Source organism: Schistocerca gregaria, chromosome 5 (assembly GCF_023897955.1).
Source record: "Schistocerca gregaria isolate iqSchGreg1 chromosome 5, iqSchGreg1.2, whole genome shotgun sequence".
Classification (NCBI taxonomy): Eukaryota; Metazoa; Arthropoda; class Insecta; order Orthoptera; family Acrididae; genus Schistocerca; species Schistocerca gregaria.
This window is the reverse complement of record NC_064924.1, coordinates 537585620-537607075: the sequence shown is the minus strand read 5'-3', so window position 1 is coordinate 537607075 and position 21456 is coordinate 537585620. Positions and strand designations below refer to the sequence as shown.

General features: G+C 41.3%; 1 protein-coding gene across 1 annotated transcript in view; it reads left to right on the top strand.

The window, feature by feature from the left end:
• The window catches only part of LOC126272414 (obscurin-like), a 269386-nt gene that overhangs the window by 166328 nt on the left and 81602 nt on the right, over positions 1 to 21456 (top strand). The window contains exons 4-5 of the mRNA XM_049975253.1: positions 3376 to 3537; positions 6830 to 6964. Of these exons, the coding sequence (XP_049831210.1) occupies positions 3376 to 3537; positions 6830 to 6964 (297 nt within the window). The remainder of the gene's footprint in view (positions 1 to 3375; positions 3538 to 6829; positions 6965 to 21456) is intronic.

Genomic DNA, 21456 nt, shown 5'->3' with positions numbered 1-21456 from the left:
GCGTTCTGCTAAAACTCAGAAACGAGTTCCGGTACGATCAAGGGAGTTGTATGGCGTGGTAACCCTCAGTCCCCCATCTATGAAGAAAGTTGCCGTTTTTACCTAACGGGATTGCTCTTAAAGATATAAAGACTGGGGTGTTTCACCCTCTGGAAATTTCTAGAACATTCGAGAGTATTCGAGAACATTCCAGAGTATTCGAGAAAATTCCGAAACATTCAGACTGTTCGGGAATGTCCCACAATGGACCGAGATGTTCTGGACGTTCGCGAATAGTCTGAAACATTCTGGAAGATTCCAGAATGTTTGAGAACTTCCCAGAAGTCCCCAGATCATTGTGGAACGTTGAGGAACACACTTTAATGTTGTCGAATGTTCTGGAACATTGTGGAATATTCGAAGCCTTTTTGCTATGTTCTGGAATTCACTTATTATGGGGCTATCATTTGGTAGGGGTATAAAACCAAGGCGCTTCGTGCATTCCGACGTCTGTTTCTTATCACTGAAGAAGTATAGAACCGAAAAAGTTGTGATGTGAGTGAGTACCATACGGACGAACAGTGAAATGTAAGTAGTCAAAGTGATACAGTGACCGAATATAATCCGTAAATGAAGTGTGAGAAGTGTATTAATTTTACTTATTGTATTTTTTAATAAATAGTTGATTGGATTTATATTATAGAGAATACCCAAACGTAAAAGAGGAGAAAATCTTTTCAGTTCTGAAGCAAAACGGCGAAAACAAAAAGATCAACGAAACAGACGAAGAGCACGAGGCGTCTGGAAGGGCTGAACTTCTAATATTATCTTCTGTGGCGAATTTACAATGGCACATAAAAATTCACTCGAAGCAACGGACAGAACATTACAAGACCTGCGTGGGCATTCTGAAGTGATTAGAGGCTCTCTACCCATACTCTCACATGAGATTTTCGACGAACATCCCCAGTTATTCCCACGTAACACCAGCAGACGAAATCATTGCATGCTAAAAGAATCACATCTGTAGCCACACATACAAGTATGCCACTAACAAAAAATATGAGAGTTGAACTGTCGAAAGAATAAACAACACCACAATTTGCTTTTACAAGTAGGTGATGGAACATATTGTAATGACCAGACGACTTGTCACATTAGACTCAACACCAATTTCTGCAAAATAGTCACTGCTGAAAGTGAATTCATCGACCAAATTTATCCAAAGTTATAAACCATTATTCACAATTATACAAGTTCGGATGGCCCATTAGAAAGAGCAGCCATTTTAGCTAGTAAAAATAACATTGTCGACGATATCAAATATAATATTCAAAAGAAAACTCCCTTTGAAGAGAGAATACACAGATAGAATAACACGACGGTAAACGTTGAAGAAAGTGTGAACTTGCCTACGGAATTTCTAAGCTCCTTGCAAATACCGGGAATTCCATTCACTGTCTTGAACCTAAATTGGATCTCCGATCATGCTACTCAGTACTCTCAACTCCGCAAAACTATGTATAGACCAAGGATGATCGCCTAGCATCTTTGAATAATATTATCGAAGCCGAAGTAATGACTAGAATACCATTGATAGCTACTGAACTGCCATTCCAACTTAAAAGACTGTAGTTTCCAATCAGTTTATCCTATTGTCCAGTAGTTTTACTATTAACAATGACCAAAAAAGCTTTATAATTTAGCGCCATCAACCTCAAAGAACCCTGCTAATCTCATGGTCTACTATACGTAGCTTGTTTTCGAGTAGGATATTCGAAAAATATCTACATATGTATCTCGTAGAACAAATTGAAAAATGTTTTTTATAAACAAGTATCATAAAATTTTTGAACATGTTTTCATTAAAAAATTTACCTCTTATGCTTTAGAAATATTGTAAATAGTTAGAATATGTTTCCAAAAAATAAATTCACTCTTTTATTTCAACTACCACACAATCTCACATCAACTCTCTGAGCGAATAATAAAAATACACATTGTGTTGAATATATGAGACATCTCCATAACAGGGGAAAGTGATCCTAAGCCGATAGTCAAATTGTAAAAATTTCTATGTATTGCGTCAGTTGTATTTAACGTTAAAAATGTTTACACATTGATGGCCAGTTTTAGGAGGGTAACTACCATACCCAGCATACGCTATGTGTGACAGTAATTGAGACATGGAACCTGTACAGCACTGTAATTTATTTTTAATTCAGTGACACGTCTGTGCAGTTATTTTTGCTATAGTCAATAACTGCTGACAGAGATTGCCGCATACAGTACTGTAAATCCAATTAGTAGTGCACAACACTGTTTCCATCACCCAGAACATTATTACTTTAAAATCTTCAAGCAAAATATATTATGCACAACCACGCAATCGGCAACAGGAATTGGAAGAAAGAGACTGTACAGGCTAGTAAAACTTTTATACGTTGAAACGTCTATTTAATTATTTTCGTTACAGTCAATAACTGCAAACAGAGTTTTTCTATGTAAGCTGTACCGGAAGTCAAAATTGAATTGTAATACATATGTACATATAACTCAGTCACAGTGGATAAACTGCCCAACCAGTAAAGATGTATGTAAACTAGGTGACATGTGCCCTCACGTACTCATTGTTACAGCAATACGCCCACGCAACGATACTGCTGTAGCTATATGTATATGGATGTCATGTGTAATCTAGTGTGCATACGTATTTTAATGTCCGAATAAGTGACTCGGTGCGATGGTGTTGTGCATCCGTTTTATGTGCTAATTTTGACGTCAAGTACAGGTTACAGGCCAGTTCTCGGTATTTTTGTAACTGACAGTAACGAAAATAATTGCGGAGCCGTTTAGGCTCCACGTTTTAATTACTTTCACGGCCATTTCAAGATGACAGTTAAGCCACCAAAACTGGTCATCACTTGTCAAAATACATAATGTCTTCTTACGTCCATGAATTACGCTTAATCGCAGAAGAGAGAAACGTGGGAAGGAAACTAGCCGGGTAAGAAGGTCATGTCACCATACTAAGAGCATATGGCTCTGACAAAATGACTGCATTCTCACTGTTGTCTGCTCATACAAAGACAATAGAACAGTAGAAGTTAAGTTTATGATAGTCTTAATAGCATATCTTTGTAAGTTCTGTAGGGCATTGACTACTGAGGCAAAGAGAAAGTATCACATTGTTCTTAGAACATCCTGCTCCATATCAAATGACGCATTCAAACTGCTTTGTAATCATGTTCTATCTTAACTGGCCTCTCCGAACAAAATTATTTTGATGCCTTCAGCTGTGTCGGTGTTGGTTTGGTAGCTGTATGCTACACAAAACAATGTGAGACGGATGAGCACTTGCAGTGCCATTGTGCTGCAACCTGTGAATATTTCCAGGTGTCGTGGGTGAGGAAACGCGACTGGCACATCCTCACGTCCGGCCTGTTCACGTACACCAACGACGACCGTTTCCAGGCGTCGCACTCCAACAACGGCGAGGACTGGAGCCTCCACATCAAGTACGTCCAGAAGAGGGACAATGGTACTTACGAGTGCCAGGTATCTCCAACTTTTTTAATAACACCGTAACGCTTGTCGCATTTCACCTCTAGAACAAAATAATGGAAATGATTTTATTGTACTTTATTCTCTACACCATGTTTAGCACGAAATAGAACAAAAACAGTGTGTGCACATCAAGAGCATATGCCGGGGCTCTTTACAAAAACTTCCACCACCAGCAAACGATAACAAAGAATAGAAAGTCCTAGTCGAACAGTCGGAGAACTATGTCAACGAACATTAAATACGCCGAACTACTAACAAGATGTTACCCGCCCCATATGTCAATGATGAATGTGTTCGGTCAGCCTCTGGCTGATTAGAAGTATTGTACTCATGTTTTATCTCCTTATTTCCGAATATATTTCGAGACGCCCTTACCTCATTATTGGCGTACGAATTTCAGAAAGTGGAGACAGTATAGATCACCATTTCCCCATAGGGCCCGTCACAGCACGCGAAAGTCATTTATGGCAACAAAATTACTATTCCTCTGTGTTCGATGTTTCTACGAATGTGTGTAAAGTTCTTGCACTGACGGTGGTGCATACTGAATCTATGTGGTGCTTAGTTTTCAAGACCCAATTGAGTTTTCGCGTTTTAAGTATTCATCACTTATTATCAGCAATTTCTTGTTATCCAGGATTGGAATTCACGTGGAAACAGTGGCCCAGTCAATTTTTATCAACCACTGCAATCTGATGTGTGTGTACGTGGAGGTATTTGCACGTATTACAAGTGTGTAATCATCTAGGTATTGTGCTGTTGTTGCCAAATGGAACCCACTGAGGAGAGGATGCCAGACGCAGTAATATGAAAGTTTGGTGCATTTGCCAATCTATGACATTTTTCCAGTTAGGATCTTCTATGTGGTACATTTCTGACGACTACTAAAATGCACAGGGAATGTTTTTCTTCTTGTCCCAGCAAATGTATCGCTTTGAGAGATGGTATTTTTCCTCCTCCCAAACGCCATTCCTATTCGTGTCAGTCTGAAACTGTCCTTAACCCCTCCTCCTTCATAAATATTTCGTCTGTGAAGTAGTTCTATTGGCAGGGCCTTCAGTTGACTACAGCTGTCAGACTTGGACGAGACCTCATAGTGTTGCTTGGTACCGGTAGCATACTTAGTCGGAAGTTTCTTCAACCTTTGATTTCATGCATGTGTATCCCTCTGGACCTGTACATGTGAAAAGCAGCGTGGTTGAGGTAACTGTTATCTTTCTGTTCCATCCGCGCAGTCTTTACCTGTTTATTATGCTGCTGTCGGCAATACATTTAGTAATATTTTTCAGGTTCTATGATTGTAGACAAAATCATATCATTGCCCTTCACCTGCTTACTGTACTCACTATAATTTGTTTAACCGCTGACGCTCCCACCGCCCCTCCTCCCCCCCCCCCCCCAACCATTTCATGGCTCTGGTCTGTTTGACGTATTTATAATATGTAGTAACCTTTACACTCCTTATAATTTATCCCTAATAACAACAAACTGCAAATGGTGGACTTCAGTGAACCCAGGCAAATGCTTTCTTCTTTTTTACAAATTCTATAAATGCAAGTTTCCATACTTTAGTAGTTTTCCAGAGATGAGTTGTAGGATCAGTATTGCCTTCCGTATCCCTACTTTCTTTGTAAGCGAAGTTGATCTCCCCTGACGTCGGTTTCCAACAGTCTTTACACTCTTCTGTGAGTAAAGGTTTTTAGTACTTTGCAGATGTATTGTGTGCTTCTGAGTGAGCGCTTACCTTGAATTTGAATTACTACACTATTTTTGAAGTCATATAACATTTGGCCCCTCTGATACATCCCAACCACATTTTCTTGTCATGATTAGTAATCGCAAGGGTGTTAATAATTCTCAGGGAATGTCGTTTCCAGGTGCGCTATTTCGTCTTACGTCATTAAGTGCTCTGTAAAATTCTTCTCGCAGAAACTCGTTATTCACTTCCTTTTCTTCCACTTCTTCTTCTCCTTCCCTAACATAGTCTTCAAGCTTCTTTTCTTTATATAGCCCGTCTAGAGCCCTTGTAATTTTCATCCTTCTCTTGTTTTCTCAGCATTGATTTGCCATAGGGGCTTCTGATGTTCCTATAGCTGCTTCACCTTCGTCTTACCGTTTCCTTACTTATTCTACAAGCGGCACTTAGGTCGTAACCACATAGCCTTCGACGGAAGCATTTCTCCGCTGGAGTTTTCTGTTTCTATGTCTCATATTTTTGGAACCTGTAACTTATTTTAGCTCCTTTATTTCCAGCACTTTAATATTTTCATCTTCTATTTATTATATTTTATTATCATCTGTGTTACCCAAGAACTCTACTCGGCATTGTTTCTGTGGCAAGTTGTTCCATTGTGCCTTCCGTATTTCATCTCTTTGCTAAATTTACTACGGTGATGAATGGTTCCAGTTTTGACTGAATTTGATTAGGATGTAAGCAGACGTTGGTGTAAGTTATACTTGCAGTTTCCTGAAATAAATATATAAAACCTACATTTAAGGTAGATATCTCACATTTCAGCAATAATAAAATTTTAATGACTTTTTGCTACCTGGGAGCGTTTATGTAGACGTCATTCGGTAGAAGATAACTCTGTATTACAGTGGAAAGTTGTTGTAATACAAATGGGCGGCTAAGTTAAATATTTTATTTTCATTCAGAGAGATACTATTTGTTACTACGTCGCTGTTTCTGACTACTTATAAATGGTTTACTATATTACACCTACTGGTAACCTAAATAAATGGTATTGTTTCTAAGTAAGTATAGTTTGTTTGGTGAAAATGGTAAACACTAACACAATGTTGCGATAATCGTCAGCTATGGCATGTCGAGGTATTCTTGATCAAATAAGATTCTTCGTAAATGATTTTGATTAAATAAAAGTCATAAATACAGGTGACATTTGGTTAAGGATAATCAGAGGATATTACTGTAAAACATGTGCAACTAACTAACTGTGAGGCTCTAAATTAAATTTTTTATTAGCAATTGTTTTCAAATTTCACTTCACTATAGCCTAAATGCAAACTCCTATACTTCTTAGACACAGAGTAAAATAAGACGCTTCTTAGCAACAGCACTGTCCCATATTTGTTCATGTGGAGCTCATCTTCGGAATTTCTAAATGTTATGTCTCTATCATTATGTACGATTCCATAAAAACAGTCACATGAGAGTACAGATTAGCTTTAGTCATGAGGTACATTTCTATGTACTTACACACTAACCAAGTTACATAACTTCTGTCAGTTCAATAATTAATTATTTCCTGTTGTTGAACAGGTGGCGACTGGCAAAGGCACGATCACCCAGTATTTCCACCTGCACGTCATATACCCGACTGCCTTCATCCTAGGCAACGGGGAATATCACATCGGCGAAGGCAGCACCATCTCTCTCGTCTGCATCATTGAATATGTACGTTTAAATAATTTTTAGTTCCTTCTTAAAGATAATACTGTTAAAGTTTCCTTTGTAAATGGCATACACTACTGCTGTTTTGGCGAGTGTTGCTAATTCTTGTGAAAACTGCTATTTGTGATGGATGCAAAATTTTCTACGACTCGTAATGGAGCGTAAATGAAAATCAAAAGTGGTAAGAGACATCCTGAAATATGATCCGTAAGATTCTTCAGTGGACGAGGAGGTAGGTTAGCTTCATCGTTTCTTTGAGATGTTTCGTACAAACTAGTGAGGAACACACATTTAAAGCTTCTACATATAGATTACGAATTGTGAAAGATTTCATAAACTGCAGTTGATGCAGCTAAAGTATTGAGAAAGGCTTCTGCCTTGATTTTGAAGATCAGAGCTCGTCAGAGAGTTTTTGTAGAAGGTATGGCGAATATGAGGAAGGCATGGAGTTACGGAACGAGTAATATTTCTATATCAGTACTTGTTCATACTAGAGTGTTCAGATATAAAATAAATTAAAAATATTGCTGTAGCGTGTAATCACCCTCATATCCGTCTTTTTATATTTAGCTCCGAGTTATTTACTATTTCTATGAAGTAGAAGTGTTTCACCCACTACTATACGGCAACCGTTCCCATACACGGAATCTAGCTGTTGGCGTTGTTAAACTTGTTAATTTGTGATTAAACACATATTTACGTGAATAATTTTGCTTAGTATTTTGGACGTTAACGTTCTCCCGCTTATATTTGTTGACCCCGTACCAACAGCAGTTTCCATACAGTTTTCAGGAGTTTCATCCGTATTGGTTAAGTACTTCTTCCAGTGACAAATTTAGAATTAAAAAAAGAAGAAGATTATTTTGTGCATAATCACCTCCACATCCAAACGTTTTATTTGTGGGTTAACATAAATTTTAGAAATGGACGCTATTCTGTTGTGACTGGCCTATCTGTATCATGAATGATGAAGAGTAATATCTGTGGTTTTTCTTCCATGTACAGAAAGCGAACATAAGCACATCCTTGGTAAATAATGGCACTCAGACAAGTGGCATGTATTTTTAGTAAAGAAATTTCCGAATGACGCCATATTTTCTACCACTATAAACACTGCTTCCACCGTCTATTAAAACCTTCGTATCATGTCACATGCATTGCCACCTGATTACGTGGTAAGTAAATATTTTTTTATAAAGATTGTGCAGTTACAACAAAGTGACAAGAGTCATGGGGTAGCTCCTAATAATGTGTTGGACCTCCTTTTGCATGGTGAAGTGCAGTAACTCGACGTGTCATGGACTCAATGAGTCGTTGGAATCCCTCGCCAAATATATCGAAATATACTACCTTTAAAGTCACCCATAGTTGCGGAAGTGTTGCTGGTGCAGGATTTTGTGCATGAACTAATCTCTCGATTATGTTCCGTAAATGTTCGATGAGATCAGGGTGGCCAGACCATTCGCTCGAATTGTCGAGACTGTTCCTCAAACCGATTGTGAACAACTATGGACCGGTGACACGGTGCAATGTCACTCACAAAAATTCCATCTTCGTTTGGGAACACAAAGAAACTGGATGGCGGCGAATGGTCTCCATGTAGCCGAATATAACTATTTTGAGTCAGTGATCCGTTCAGTTCGAGCAAAAGGCCCAGGCCATTCTATGTAATTGCAGCCGACATTATTTGAAGCCATCACGAGCATGCACAGTGCCTTCTTGTCAACTTGGCTCCATGGCTTCGTGGGGTCTGCACCACACTCGAACCATACCATCAGTCCTTATAAAATGAAATCAGGAATCATCCGACTAGGCCACGCTTTTCCAGTCATCTAGGGTGAAAGTGATGTGGTTACGAGACAGGGAGAGGTGCTACAGACCATATCATGCTGTTATGAAAAATATTCTCATCGTTCGTCTGCTGCCATAGCCCATGAACACCAAATTTCGCCGCACTGTCCTAGTGGAAACGTTAGTCGTATGTCAGAGATTGATTCTGCGGTTATTTTACGCTATGTTGCATGTCTGCTAGCACTGACAACTCTACTCAAACGTCGCTGCACTCGGTCGTTAAGTGAAGTCCGTCGGCCAGTACTTTGTCCGTGGTGAGACGTAAGGCCTGAAATTTGGTATTCTCGGCACACTCTTAACACTGTGGATGTCGGAGTACTGGATTCTATAACGACTTCCAAAATGGTATGTGCCATGCATCTAGCTTCAACTAGCATTCGGCGTTCAGTCTAACAGACTCCCCCACGTGCGGCCGTAACCACGTTGGATACTGTTTTACATGAATCACCTGTGGGCAAATGACAATCCCTCCAACGCACTACTCTTTTATATCTTGTATAAGCTTTACTACTGCCATCTGTATATGTGCGGATCACTATCCCATGACTTCTGTCACATCAGCGTGTGAGAATATCGCGATATTATTACACGAACTGACTGTACCTGTGTTCACAGAACAATAAACTTGATCATCACCTGCTGCCAGTCATGTATGTTCTGACAAATGCAGCCGTTCTGGTATTGCTTATAAAATTTTCGTCCTCTTAGGTTCTCGGAAACAAACAATCGGAATGAACCGACTTTGTTTTCTACTAAAACAACCTTGAAAAATAACGAAAAAACTATAAACTAGATATAAAAATCCAATACAAGTATCAAATTAACTATCTGAAAGCATAGGGGAGGGAGGAGGAGATAAGTGTTTAACTTACTGTCGACAAAGAGGTCAACAGAGACAGTGTACCAACTCAAATTTAGGAAAGGATTTGGAAGGAAATCGGCTGTGCCCTTTCAACGGAAGCATCTGGGTATTTGCATGAAGCGTTTTAGGGTAGCTGAACGTTACTTTGAACAATCCTCCTCACGAATGCTACTCCAGTGTTCTTACCACTGCACCACCTCGCTTGGTCTGAAAGCATAAATACTATTACATGTGGCTGTCAAAGATCGTCCCCAGATACAAAAGGCAATACACATCTCATTTTTGGCTAGAAAAATATGGGCTACGTAAGCAATGCACAGAAAAATTAAATTTTCACTCCGCCGCAGAGTGAAAATTTCATTCTGGAAACATCCCCAAGGCTGTGGCAAAGCCAAGTCTCCACGATATCCTTTCTTTCAGGAGTGCTAGTACTGCAAGGTTCGCAGGAGGGCTTCTGTGAAGTTTGGAAGGTAGGAGACGAGGTACTGGAGGAATTAAAGCTATAAGGACGGGTCGTGAGTGGTGCTTGGGTAGCTGAGATGGTAGAGCTCTTGCTCCGGAAAGACACAGGTCCAGAGTTCGAGTCTCGGGCCAGCACACAGTTCTAATCAGCTAGAAAAATTTCAATATTCAGCAAGGTTTACAGTTAAGTAACGCCAAGAAAGCAATACGAACGAGAGTAATAGGTGCATTTGGAGAGGGGAATCAGTTTGCTGCTGAAACATTGTTTGAAAACTAAAATCAAGTTCTACATAAATGTTCTGAATTACAGTTGTGGTCAGAAAACAGTCGTATCTCAGTGAATTATATTGCCGTGATCCAAACCAAGCCTAACGTTTCTATTGGAGAAGACATTGTGTAAACAAGCGAAACGCGCATTGCCAACGAGAGGACACGTCGATGTAGCCTAGCAGGTCCTCAAATTAGGTCCAGATGCGTAAAGGTATCGTCACTTCCCAAGCATCCTCCTTGGCAGAAGCTTCAAGCTGGTGTATCTGGCGGAGTGAACTTCACATGATACACGAGCAGTGGGAGTGTACAGCAGGAGTTCGATATAGGGGACTAGCGGCTCCTCGAAGCAACGAACAAAGGTGGAATCTTTATCGATTGGCTTTGAATACACCTCCTAAATTACGTTCATAGCTCTCCCTGACCAGTACGACATGATGGGATCGATGGCGCTGGGTCGTACTTGCGTGCATTCCTGTAGGCCGCCAAGCATAGTTGATTTTATAGCTGAGAAAATGAAATCGTTTAGATTGCACTGCCTGGAAAAGAAAGTGAAGCAACGAGAAGGGGATGGGGAAACGAAACGAAGATTCACAGGTTGAGAGGTTGTGCGGTGTTTTTTCAGTTGATACATAATGGTGTTATAATTCAAGGAAAGGTGACACAATGAGCCCACTTGTCAGTATGAGGTGCATCACCCTCTGCCGTGAATGAGTTCACTGTGACAGGGAAGTCGCTCTATCCTCTCCCGAGGCAAGATAAACCACCATTCTTGTGAGTGATCCTTGAAATCCTGTATCCTTGAACTGTAACGAAACTGACATTTGGCCTGGTCCTACGTTTGTTTTTTCTGAGCGGGGGAAGGAAGATCTGCTGTTGTAGCTGGCCGTGCGAGTAGCTCAACATCATGTAGACATTTCATGAGACACCTGCTATGCGTGGACTGGCATTGTGCAGTAGAGAAATGACACAACGAGAGTGTTGCATCAGAGGTAATACAAAAGGACGCATGATGCGAGTGACGTGCCGTTGTGCCATCAGGTTCCCTCAGCCACTATCATCCGTGACATGAAGTCACACCCAATGGCTAACCTGAAACACGATGCTACCACTAGGCCTCTCCAGAGCATTGGAAGAATGAGATGTCTTGCCAGGTCTTCACCACACGCTCCGGTCGTGGTCATCCAAATTAGTGCTGAAGCACAATTCATCAGTGAAGGTAATGAGGCGACAGCCATGCGCAGGACACGCTTCCGATCACGACACGACTCCGAAACCAGACACTTGTGTTGGGTTAACGGCGTAGACATGGGTCGGCAGTTCACTGGTCCGGCTGCGGCTTGTCTCCGACCAACGTTGGGGTGGGGGGTGGGGAGGGGGGGATGTCCCAGAACGTTGGGGAGAGTCCGTTACATGTTATCGGATAGATCCCGCAGATGCAAAAGTGTTACCATGTACCTGTTGTACCATACACAGAGGCTCGATGACGACCATTCCAAAATCTGTCAGGTTTTCATAACACTGTCTCTCCCGATACCCCTTCACATATTTTGACACACAGTGTACTTGAAAGTGCTGTCAGGCGACCTTAATTTAGATTCACAGGCTTTGGGTGAACTACTTTAAAAAAATGTAAGGCGAGCCCATGAACAAAAGAACGTTTAATTTCCCTTCCTCCCTACAATTGTGACACGGAAGAACGATGAACTACAACCTTCCTTTTCCTGCTATAAGTTCCCAGTGTCGGCCTTGTGTCAGAGAATATTATAACGACACTGATACTTAATCTACATGATTTAGCTGAGAATTTCACATCTGTCATGTCCACAATATGTTCCTCTCCAATTCGTAAAGCGACATTCTGCAGTGTCAAGTGCCACTATTCATATTAGATCGGAAGTGAATGCCCAAAGAAGGAAGACATCTGTAATGTTTACTGAAGATATACTAACGACACTCCATTATCTTCAGAATGTCATTCCTGTCAGTGGTCATGTCTGGCATTACCTGTATGTACATTTTTAGAAAAAATCGTGGTAGATTAAAACAATGTGCCACATAGGTACAACAACGTGGGACTTTGTTTTTCGTGGGCAGCACTGTAAAGTGCTCAGCTACTCTAGGATGACTCGCCACCAGATATCACAGCTTCAGTTGTTACTAGCATCTATCCCCTATTTTGCCAACTTTACCAGAAGTTCTTTCTGTCACACTTGCTTAGCTTAAGATAAAAGATAGTTTCATAACAAGGTACTGTCCAGAAGGAAAGAGTCATTTCATTCTTTTACGTACTGCTGTAACTGCCACTAAGATTACCGTTTGAAAGGTACATACGTTCTAGAGATGAAGAAGACCATTCTTCTAAGAGGTCGGATCATACCTGATTTCTCACTGCTGTGAGCTATCTCTTTTTAATTACTCCCTAATTACCTATTAACTGCTAGAATAAATGAATGGAATACGCTATGCTTTTAAAGATGTATGTTTACTGTACCTGCATTTTTCCTTGATTTAACTGTATTGAAAGAACATATACTTAACATATAATGAATTAAATTTCCGTTACCTCCCTTGCAGTTTTAATATTTCCGTTAAAGTTTCACATGTCTTCACCAGCAAAAATTAAAAAAAATCGCTAATAATTTCTGAATATGAACTTGAAATTTTTGAAATAAAAATTCTTCTTGTCATTTCTTCATAATTTTATTGAATACATCATATAATTTACTTACTACAATAATGTTTAATTATCAAGATCTATAAATGAAATAATGTTGTCATTTACAATCAACATGACAGTTTATGTGTCTTAGGAGCAGGAACTGATCGCTTGTACGACTTACAAACAAAATTTCACCAATTTTTTTCAGAAGTTAGTATGTTCATATTTTTGGCATATATGTGTTCTTATTTTGGAGAGACATCCTCACTGGTTGCCAACGAGCTGATAGGTATAGTATCTTAAGCGGTTGATACATCAGTCATATGGATCTTGCAACTTCAGAAAATCAATACTTCGAGGAAAATATGCCAAAAAGCAATATCTGTCTACAGAATGATATTTTCACTCTCCAGCGCAGAGTGCACTGGTACGAAACTTCAAGGAAGATTAACATAGTATGTCGAACCGAGACTCGAACTCAGAGCCTTTGCCTCTCGTGGGTAAGCGCTCTACCAACTGAGTTACCCAGGCACGAGCTCCTACCCGTACTCACAGTTTTAATTCCTACCTTCAAAACTTCACACAAGCTCTTACGCATACCTTACAGAACTACCATACCTGTAGGAAAGGATACTGCGGAGACATGGTTTAGCCACAGCATGGGGAATGTTATCAGAATGAAATTTTCACTCTGCAGCGAAGTGTGCGCTGATATGAAATTTCTTGGCAGAATAAAACTGCTTGCCAGACCGAGACTCGCACTAGGGACTTTTGCTCTACCGTAATGCAAAGGTCCCGAGTCCGAGTTTCGGTCCAGCACACAGTTTTAATCTGCCAGGAAGTTTAATATCTGAATAATTCGACAATTAAACATCGTAACTTTCTTGGAGCTGACTGACGGTATCATCGGAGTTTTATTTTATTTTACTTATTTTATTTTACATTATTTTCATATTTCATAAGGTTTTATAAAGTATAGCTCTCCTCTTTAGAAACGCATAACAGTTATTTTGAATGAAATGTTTTGTACTGCCTCACGCACAACGAGATTTAAGCAATGTCGAATATACGGGGCATGCAGAGATCCCCAAAATATGACAGCTGATTTCATGTTTTAAGGGTCGTCTGTTGTTGTGGCAGAGACATTAAACTCCGTACTAAATCATAGCAGCCCTCACCAGATTTTAAAAACTTTGCAGTGTGCCTTTCTTCAAATTGAAAGCACTCTAGAAGGTGCGATTTGGAATTTTCTCGCGTATAAAACGTGCTGTGAGTGCACATAAACTAAAATTATTAGCAATTCTCTAACTGTTGTTGCATTTGGAGGAGTAAGATCATTTTAATGTTACCAAATAACTGCTCGTTAGAGAGTATAAGATCAATTCCAGAACTTGTATCTTGTAACATGGGCAAAACAAATTTAAAAATTTTGCTAAGTTGTGATTCTTATGTCACGATTTTTACAATTTGATCTGATTTTTAATTCTGATGGATTTAGTTACTGGTTGTCGTAGTCTAAATCGTTTTGTGTGAGGCATCACAATAAATGTAAATCTACATGTAGTCGGGTACAATATGATAATGGTTTGATTGATAGAGATTCAGACTAATATTGGCTCTGAGCATGGAGGAATATATTGAAACAGAACTCTGAAGACCTTTCCCCTTTTTTGTACTTTCATTGGGTGACAAAAGCTTGCATAACAGTAAATTACATAAACGCATTTATTCATATCGTCTATAGCGCATTTTTTCTGTAGTTTGGGAGGAGTTTCTTACTATAACAGTTTATGTCGTGGAACAAATTCAGCATGTAGCGTGGGACGTCATTACAGCACAGTACCACAGAATCTTGGTTCCGCTCACTGACATGAATGAAGAACAATTTCAGATCCGAAGAGCTACTACTCGATGCCTCGAATTTACTTACCGCTCACCTACCACACACACCTGTAGGCTTCGAATCTGTCCAGTAGCCGATCGCCCATATTTAGCAAGTTTGTCTCAAAGTCTATGTTTCCCACCGCTACGTGTGACCGGGCGGGCGCGTCCCTCGTTGTCCGAAGCCGCTGAATGGTACGGAAGCAACTGCGTAGATTTAGAACAATGTACCTGTGCGTTGCATTAGTCACTTGCATTGACACGACTGATTCTTAAATCAAAGTTGTATGCTTGTTATGTAAGGCTGCTGGAAGGCCATGCAGTCCAGAATCAGCATGCCAGTCACACAAAATCTCCGTGAGCATTGAGGTAATGCACTCGCCGTCGCACAGTGTTGAAGATAACCATCTGGTAAAATGCCTTATCTTTCTGCGTGAAGAAGTCCCTAAATATCAGCTGCAGATCCCCATTCGACAGGGAACGTCGACCCTTCAACGAATTTCTAGCGTTCTGTATTTCTCTGAATAAAAACGGGTCCCTTATAAAATCACTTTGTTATCTGTATGTCTAGGTGTCAGATTGTGCAAAATCCTTTCAATCAGAAGCGGGTAGACGTAGGAAGTAAAAATTTATGCCACACATTAGGGCCTATGGTCCCTAGGCGGTGGAAGAAAGTGAAGCCTCTGACTTAATTTAATCAAAACGTAGGATCATTTATGTCACATATTTTGTTACTCGCAAATTCACTTATCAAGACCTACAGGATACTTCTCGGTGACTAGAATCATGAAGCTTGCCAAGAAGCAAGATTTTACACTACAACTAAAGGGTAAAATTTGAAAATTGTTTATTGTACGAGGTGTGTTTTTCTAAGTAATTACCGTTTTGAAATTTTAAAGAAAGACGTGCTAAGATATCTCAATAATTTTATTGTTTCATGAAGACTGTACCTTAATCTACTTTTCTACATAATTTCTGTCAATATTGAGGCACTTGTCATAACATTGCACCAGTTTTTGAGTACTCTCCTCATAAAAGTCTGCCTCCAGACTTGTTAACCCCTGCATCACCACTGTTTTGACTTCATTAGCGTCATGAAGACGCTGGCCACCCAGGTGTTCTTTCAAGTGCTGTAAACAGATGGTAGTCACAGGGTGCAAGATCGGCACTGTACGGAGGATGATCTAGAGTTCCCCATGGAAAAGATGTGATGACATCTTTGGTCTGATTTGCCACATGCGGGCCGGCATTGTCTTGCAGAAAATATATGCCCTTGCTCAACTTGCCACGACTTTTGTTCTGAATTGAACGGCGCAGATTGTTCAATGTCTTACAGTAAGTTGCTGCATTGATTGTCTCATTACTAGGCAGAAATTCCACAAGCAATACTCCTTTTCTGTCCCAAAAAACTGTGCACATGATTTTCTGAGCAGAAATTGTTTGCGTAAACTTCACCTTTCTGGATGTATGCCGCCATTCCATGGACTGTTGCTTTGATTCTGGTGTAACATAGGCCACCCATGTGTCATCGTCAGTAACAATTTGGCTTAAGAAATCATCAGAGTCATTGTGGTACTGCTCAAGGAATGTCAATGCACTGTCTAAACGTTTGGTTTTGTGCACATCCGTCACGATTTTCGGTACCCAACGTGCGCACAATTCAAGTGCTCCGTCACAATTCCATACAAAACACTACGAGAACCATTTCTAAAGTCATCACGCAAGGAGTAAAATATTAAAGCGTCTGTTTTCTCTCACCTCATCGTCCACTTCCTGCACCAAACTTTTATTAACGACCGAAGGACGCCCACTCCGTTGTTCATCATGCCCATTTTTGTGGCTACCTATAAATGCTCTCACCCACTTTATTACCATTCCATCACTCATAATGTTTTCTCCGTAAACTGCACAGATCTCACGACGAATATCGATCGCTTTTAGGCCTTTAGCATTAATAAATCTTATAACAGCCCGCACTTCACAGACGGCGGGACTCATGATTAAAAAAAATTGTTCAAATGGCTCTGAGCACTGAGGGACTTAACTTCTTAGGTCGTCAGTCGCGTAGAACTTAGAACTAATTAAACCTAAATAACCTCAGGACATCACACACATCCATGCCAGAGGCAGGATTCGAACCTGCGACCGTAGCCGTCGCTCGGTTCCAGACTGCAGCGCCTAGAACCATCGGCCACTCAGGCCGGCGACTCATAATTATCAGAGGCATCTTAAATACTCAGTACGCAACGTAAACAAGAAGAAATCAGTCTGTAATGGCATCATTGCGTAGACAAAATATTTAAGAACCCAGTGCACATGCGCAGAACGCCGACTGCAGCGCTGCGGCCCTGGTGTGTCAAAACGGTACTTACCTAAAAAACACTCCTCGCAATTATATCAGACTAAAACTTTCTTTTCATCTGTTACGTGACTATCTCTCTGTTCGTCCGTCCGTCACTTAAGCCCACCTTCTTCCCCAGAACGGGTAGACGTATCAAGCTAAAAGATATGTTTCTTATTAAGGTGTATAGTCATTTGGCGTTGTACTAAATGTAAGTTCTTAGCCAATGCCGTCGAAAGGTACGGACATTGATGTCACATATTTAGTTTCTTCCAAGCTCGCTCATCAAAACCTGCAGGGTACTTCCAGTTAATCTAGAATCATGACTTTCGCAGATAGCAAGGTTTCGCAGTGCAACCAAAGAAAAGAATCGAAAACTGTTATTTTTCCTCAGGAACGAGTGGACGTATCAAGTTCAAATTTATCTCGCACACTAAGTCCTATGATCCCTTGGCTGTATAATAAACGTTAGCTTCTAAATCAGTGCAATCAAAAAATACGGCATTTTATGTCACATATTTAGATATTCGCGAACTCACTCTTTTAACCGTATAGGGCACTTCCCGTTAGTCTAGATTCATGAAATTTGAGGAGGAGAAAGGCTTCACAGTTCCACAGTAAGAGTGAAGGGCAAAATCTGAAATTGTTAAATTTTTATATCACTCGAAAAAATATTTCTTTGTTCGTATGACTTTTTTCAGACTTTAAATTAAATTAAATTAAATTAAATTAAATTAAAATATTTTAAAAGTTTCGGAATCCCTGGGTCCGATATCTTGGCAGAACAAATGTGGACAACAGGTAAAAATTGTCAGAGCACTAGACTTCCGGAATGGATTGTTAGTTAGTTAGTGCGCGAGTGCTACTCGCAACCGGCCACTTTCTATGGGATCGGAGGCGCTGTAATCCCATTAGAAAAGATCAGACCTACAGGACAAGTTGCCGAGGGCGTCCCACTTGATTTGTCGTAACGTCTGTGTTACAGTTGCGATGTGAGGACGTGAGTTATCATGAAGCAGCAGCACCCAACACGGAACTTGGAGCGCCGAGGTTAACAAGACGTTGGTCTTGATCGGAGGCATTTTATACTAATGTCGCTATAGTTCACGTTTTCGCATTTATCACAAGCATATCGGGAAAATCAAATGCCGTGCTCATACACTGCCTACATGATTGTGCTTACATACCCCCATCGGAGTTGCGCGTATGTCACTATATCAATACACTCAAACGGAAACTTTTTTATCCACCCCGATGTAATTACTATACGAATCATTCCACTTGCTCTTTTAGTTGGTACAGCGTGTGACTATATATTCTTTTCCCGAATATGACCAGACAGACAAACGTTTTGTTAAATTGAAGCAATTATAATTTCGATTTGAAGATACATTTTATTGCGTTAACTACACTCCTGGAAATGGAAAAAAGAACACATTGACACCGGTGTGTCAGTCCCACCATACTTGCTCCGGACACTGCGAGAGGGCTGTACAAGCAGTGATCACACGCACGGCACAGCGGACACACCAGGAACCGCGGTGTTGCCGTCGAATGGCGCTAGCTGCGCAGCATTTGTGCACCGTCGCCGTCAGTGTCAGCCAGTTTGCCGTGGCATACGGAGCTCCATCTCAGTCTTTACCACTGGTAGCATGCCGCCACAGCGTGGACGTGAACCGTATGTGCAGTTGACGGACTTTGAGCGAGGGCGTTTAGTGGGCATGCGGGAGGCCGGGTGGACGTACCGCCGAATTGCTCTTCACGTGGGGCGTGAGGTCTCCACAGTACATCGATGTTGTCGCCAGTGGTCGGCGGAAGGTGCACGTGCCCGTCGACCTGGGATCGGACAGCACGGATGCACGCCAAGACCGTAGGATCCTACGCAGTGCCGTAGGGGACCGCACCGCCACTTCCCAGCGAATTAAGGACACTGTTGCTCCTGGGGTATCGGCGAGGACCATTCGCAACCGTCTCCATGAAGCTGGGCTACGCTCCCACACACCGTTAGGCCGTCTTCCGCTCACGCCCCAACATCGTGCAGCCCACCTCCAGTGGCGTCGCGACAGGCGTGAATGGAGGGACGAATGGAGACGTGTCGTCTTCAGCGATGAGAGTCGCTTCTGCCTTGGTGCCAATGATGGTCTTATGCGTGTTTGGCGCCGTGCAGGTGAGCGCCACAATCAGGACTGCATACGACCGAGGCACACAGGGCCAACACCCGGCATCATGGTGTGGGGAGCGATCTCCTACACTGGCCGTACACCTCTGGTGATCGTCGAGGGGAAACTGAATAGTGCACGGTACATCCAAACCGTCATCGAACCCATCGTTCTACCATTCCTAGACCGGCAAGGGAACTTGCTGTTCCAACAGGACAATGCACGTCCGCATGTATCCCGTGCCACCCAACGTGCTCTAGAAGGTGTAAGACAACTACCCTGGCCAGCAAGATCTCCGGATCTGTCCCCCATTGAGCATGTTTGGGACTGGATGAAGCGTCGTCTCACGCGGTCTGCACGTCCAGCACGAACGCTGGTCCAACTGAGGCACCAGATGGAAATGTCACGGCAAGCCGTTCCACAGGACTACATCCAACATCTCTACGATCGTGTCCATGGGAGAATAGCAGCCTGCATTGCTGCGAAAGGTGGATATACACTGTACTAGTGCCGACATTGTTCATGCTCTGTTGCTTGTGTCTATGTGCCTGTGGTTCTGTCAGTGTGATCATGTGATGTATCTGACCCCAGGAATGTGTCAATAAAGTTTCTCCTTCCTGGGACAATGAATTCACGGTGTTCTTATTTCAATTTCCAGGAGTGTATTTCGTGGAAGAGTTTTAGGAGAGTGGATTTGTATCGTATGTCTGTCCAGGTTATACTCCTTAAAGGAACTGATGGCAACAAATATAATTAGTGAATTGATGTAAAATTTGGTTATTGCTAATATCTGTAGTTGGTGAAACACATCGCTCCATTGCCCTCGTGTGTGATCACCTTTCTTAATCCCACCTAATGTCTCGTGATCGATACACACTTTTTACATGAGTGACGAGTTATTTAGAAATATTATCACCTACTTACAATCAAATTCGAGAGGTACGTCACTTTAATGATGTATCTATTCGTGAATTTCATAGAAATACGCATGGCTAAAACAAATTATCAACAGTAACTCCTGTCTCATATACGGTTAATCCGCTTTACATTTTCATCACGATAAACATGTAACACCATAGAACATTATGCCGTATTTATTTCTTCTTGTTCTTACAATACTTTCTACGTGAGCAGGAGATATCTGTTATTACAGAACTGGGCGAGGGTTGATTTTCTTATTCCTAATATTAAGGCAGATAATTTTCCGACCACGGAAAGGCCTGACTCTGCTTATAATTAAATGAAAGACGTATATAGCAAAGCGAGAGATTATGAACCAGACCGCTAGTATTATGTAAAGCTAAGTCCACTGTGTGGGGGAGGGGGCGGTTGAGGGTATATTCCCAGGATCACCCTTAGTTGTGTAATCACAAATGTGATGTTTGGAGCCCTCCCGTGAAGCCAGGACGAGGAATTAGCTTATCAGGCCATTAAATCAGCGAAACACACGCCTGGGATTACTAAGAGTAAATCTTCAGAGTTTAGCCTACGAGGCACCAGAAAGCCGCATGAACGCAGTCCTCTACGGCAGCCGCCGGCGGTATACGTGATAAGGAGGCTGACGGGATCTTCCGCTGGAAGAAGAGCTGGTAACAGCCTAGTATATAACACTATGTTTGTCTAGTACTTTAGCAAGTTGGTGGAGTTTAAGGCTCCGAACGAGAAATTTGGAAAATGGTAACAATGCTGGAGAAATAAATAAATAAACAAACAGTTGCTGATGACAGTGTCATAGGTTCAGAGTCGGCAAAGAACTTGGAAGAGCAGTTTAACGTAGCGGATAGTACCTTGAAAAGAGCTATGAGGTGACACAAAAAAAGTAAAACAAGAATAATGGAATGTAGTCAACTGATATCAGATAGAGAGGGTACTTGTTTAGAAAATTTGTGTCTAAAAGCAGTAAATGAGTTTTGCTATGTGAACAGTACAATAACTGACCGGAGTAGAGAGGATACACGAAAGCAGACTGGCAATAGCAAAGGAAGTGTTCAGAAATGGAAAATGTGTTGT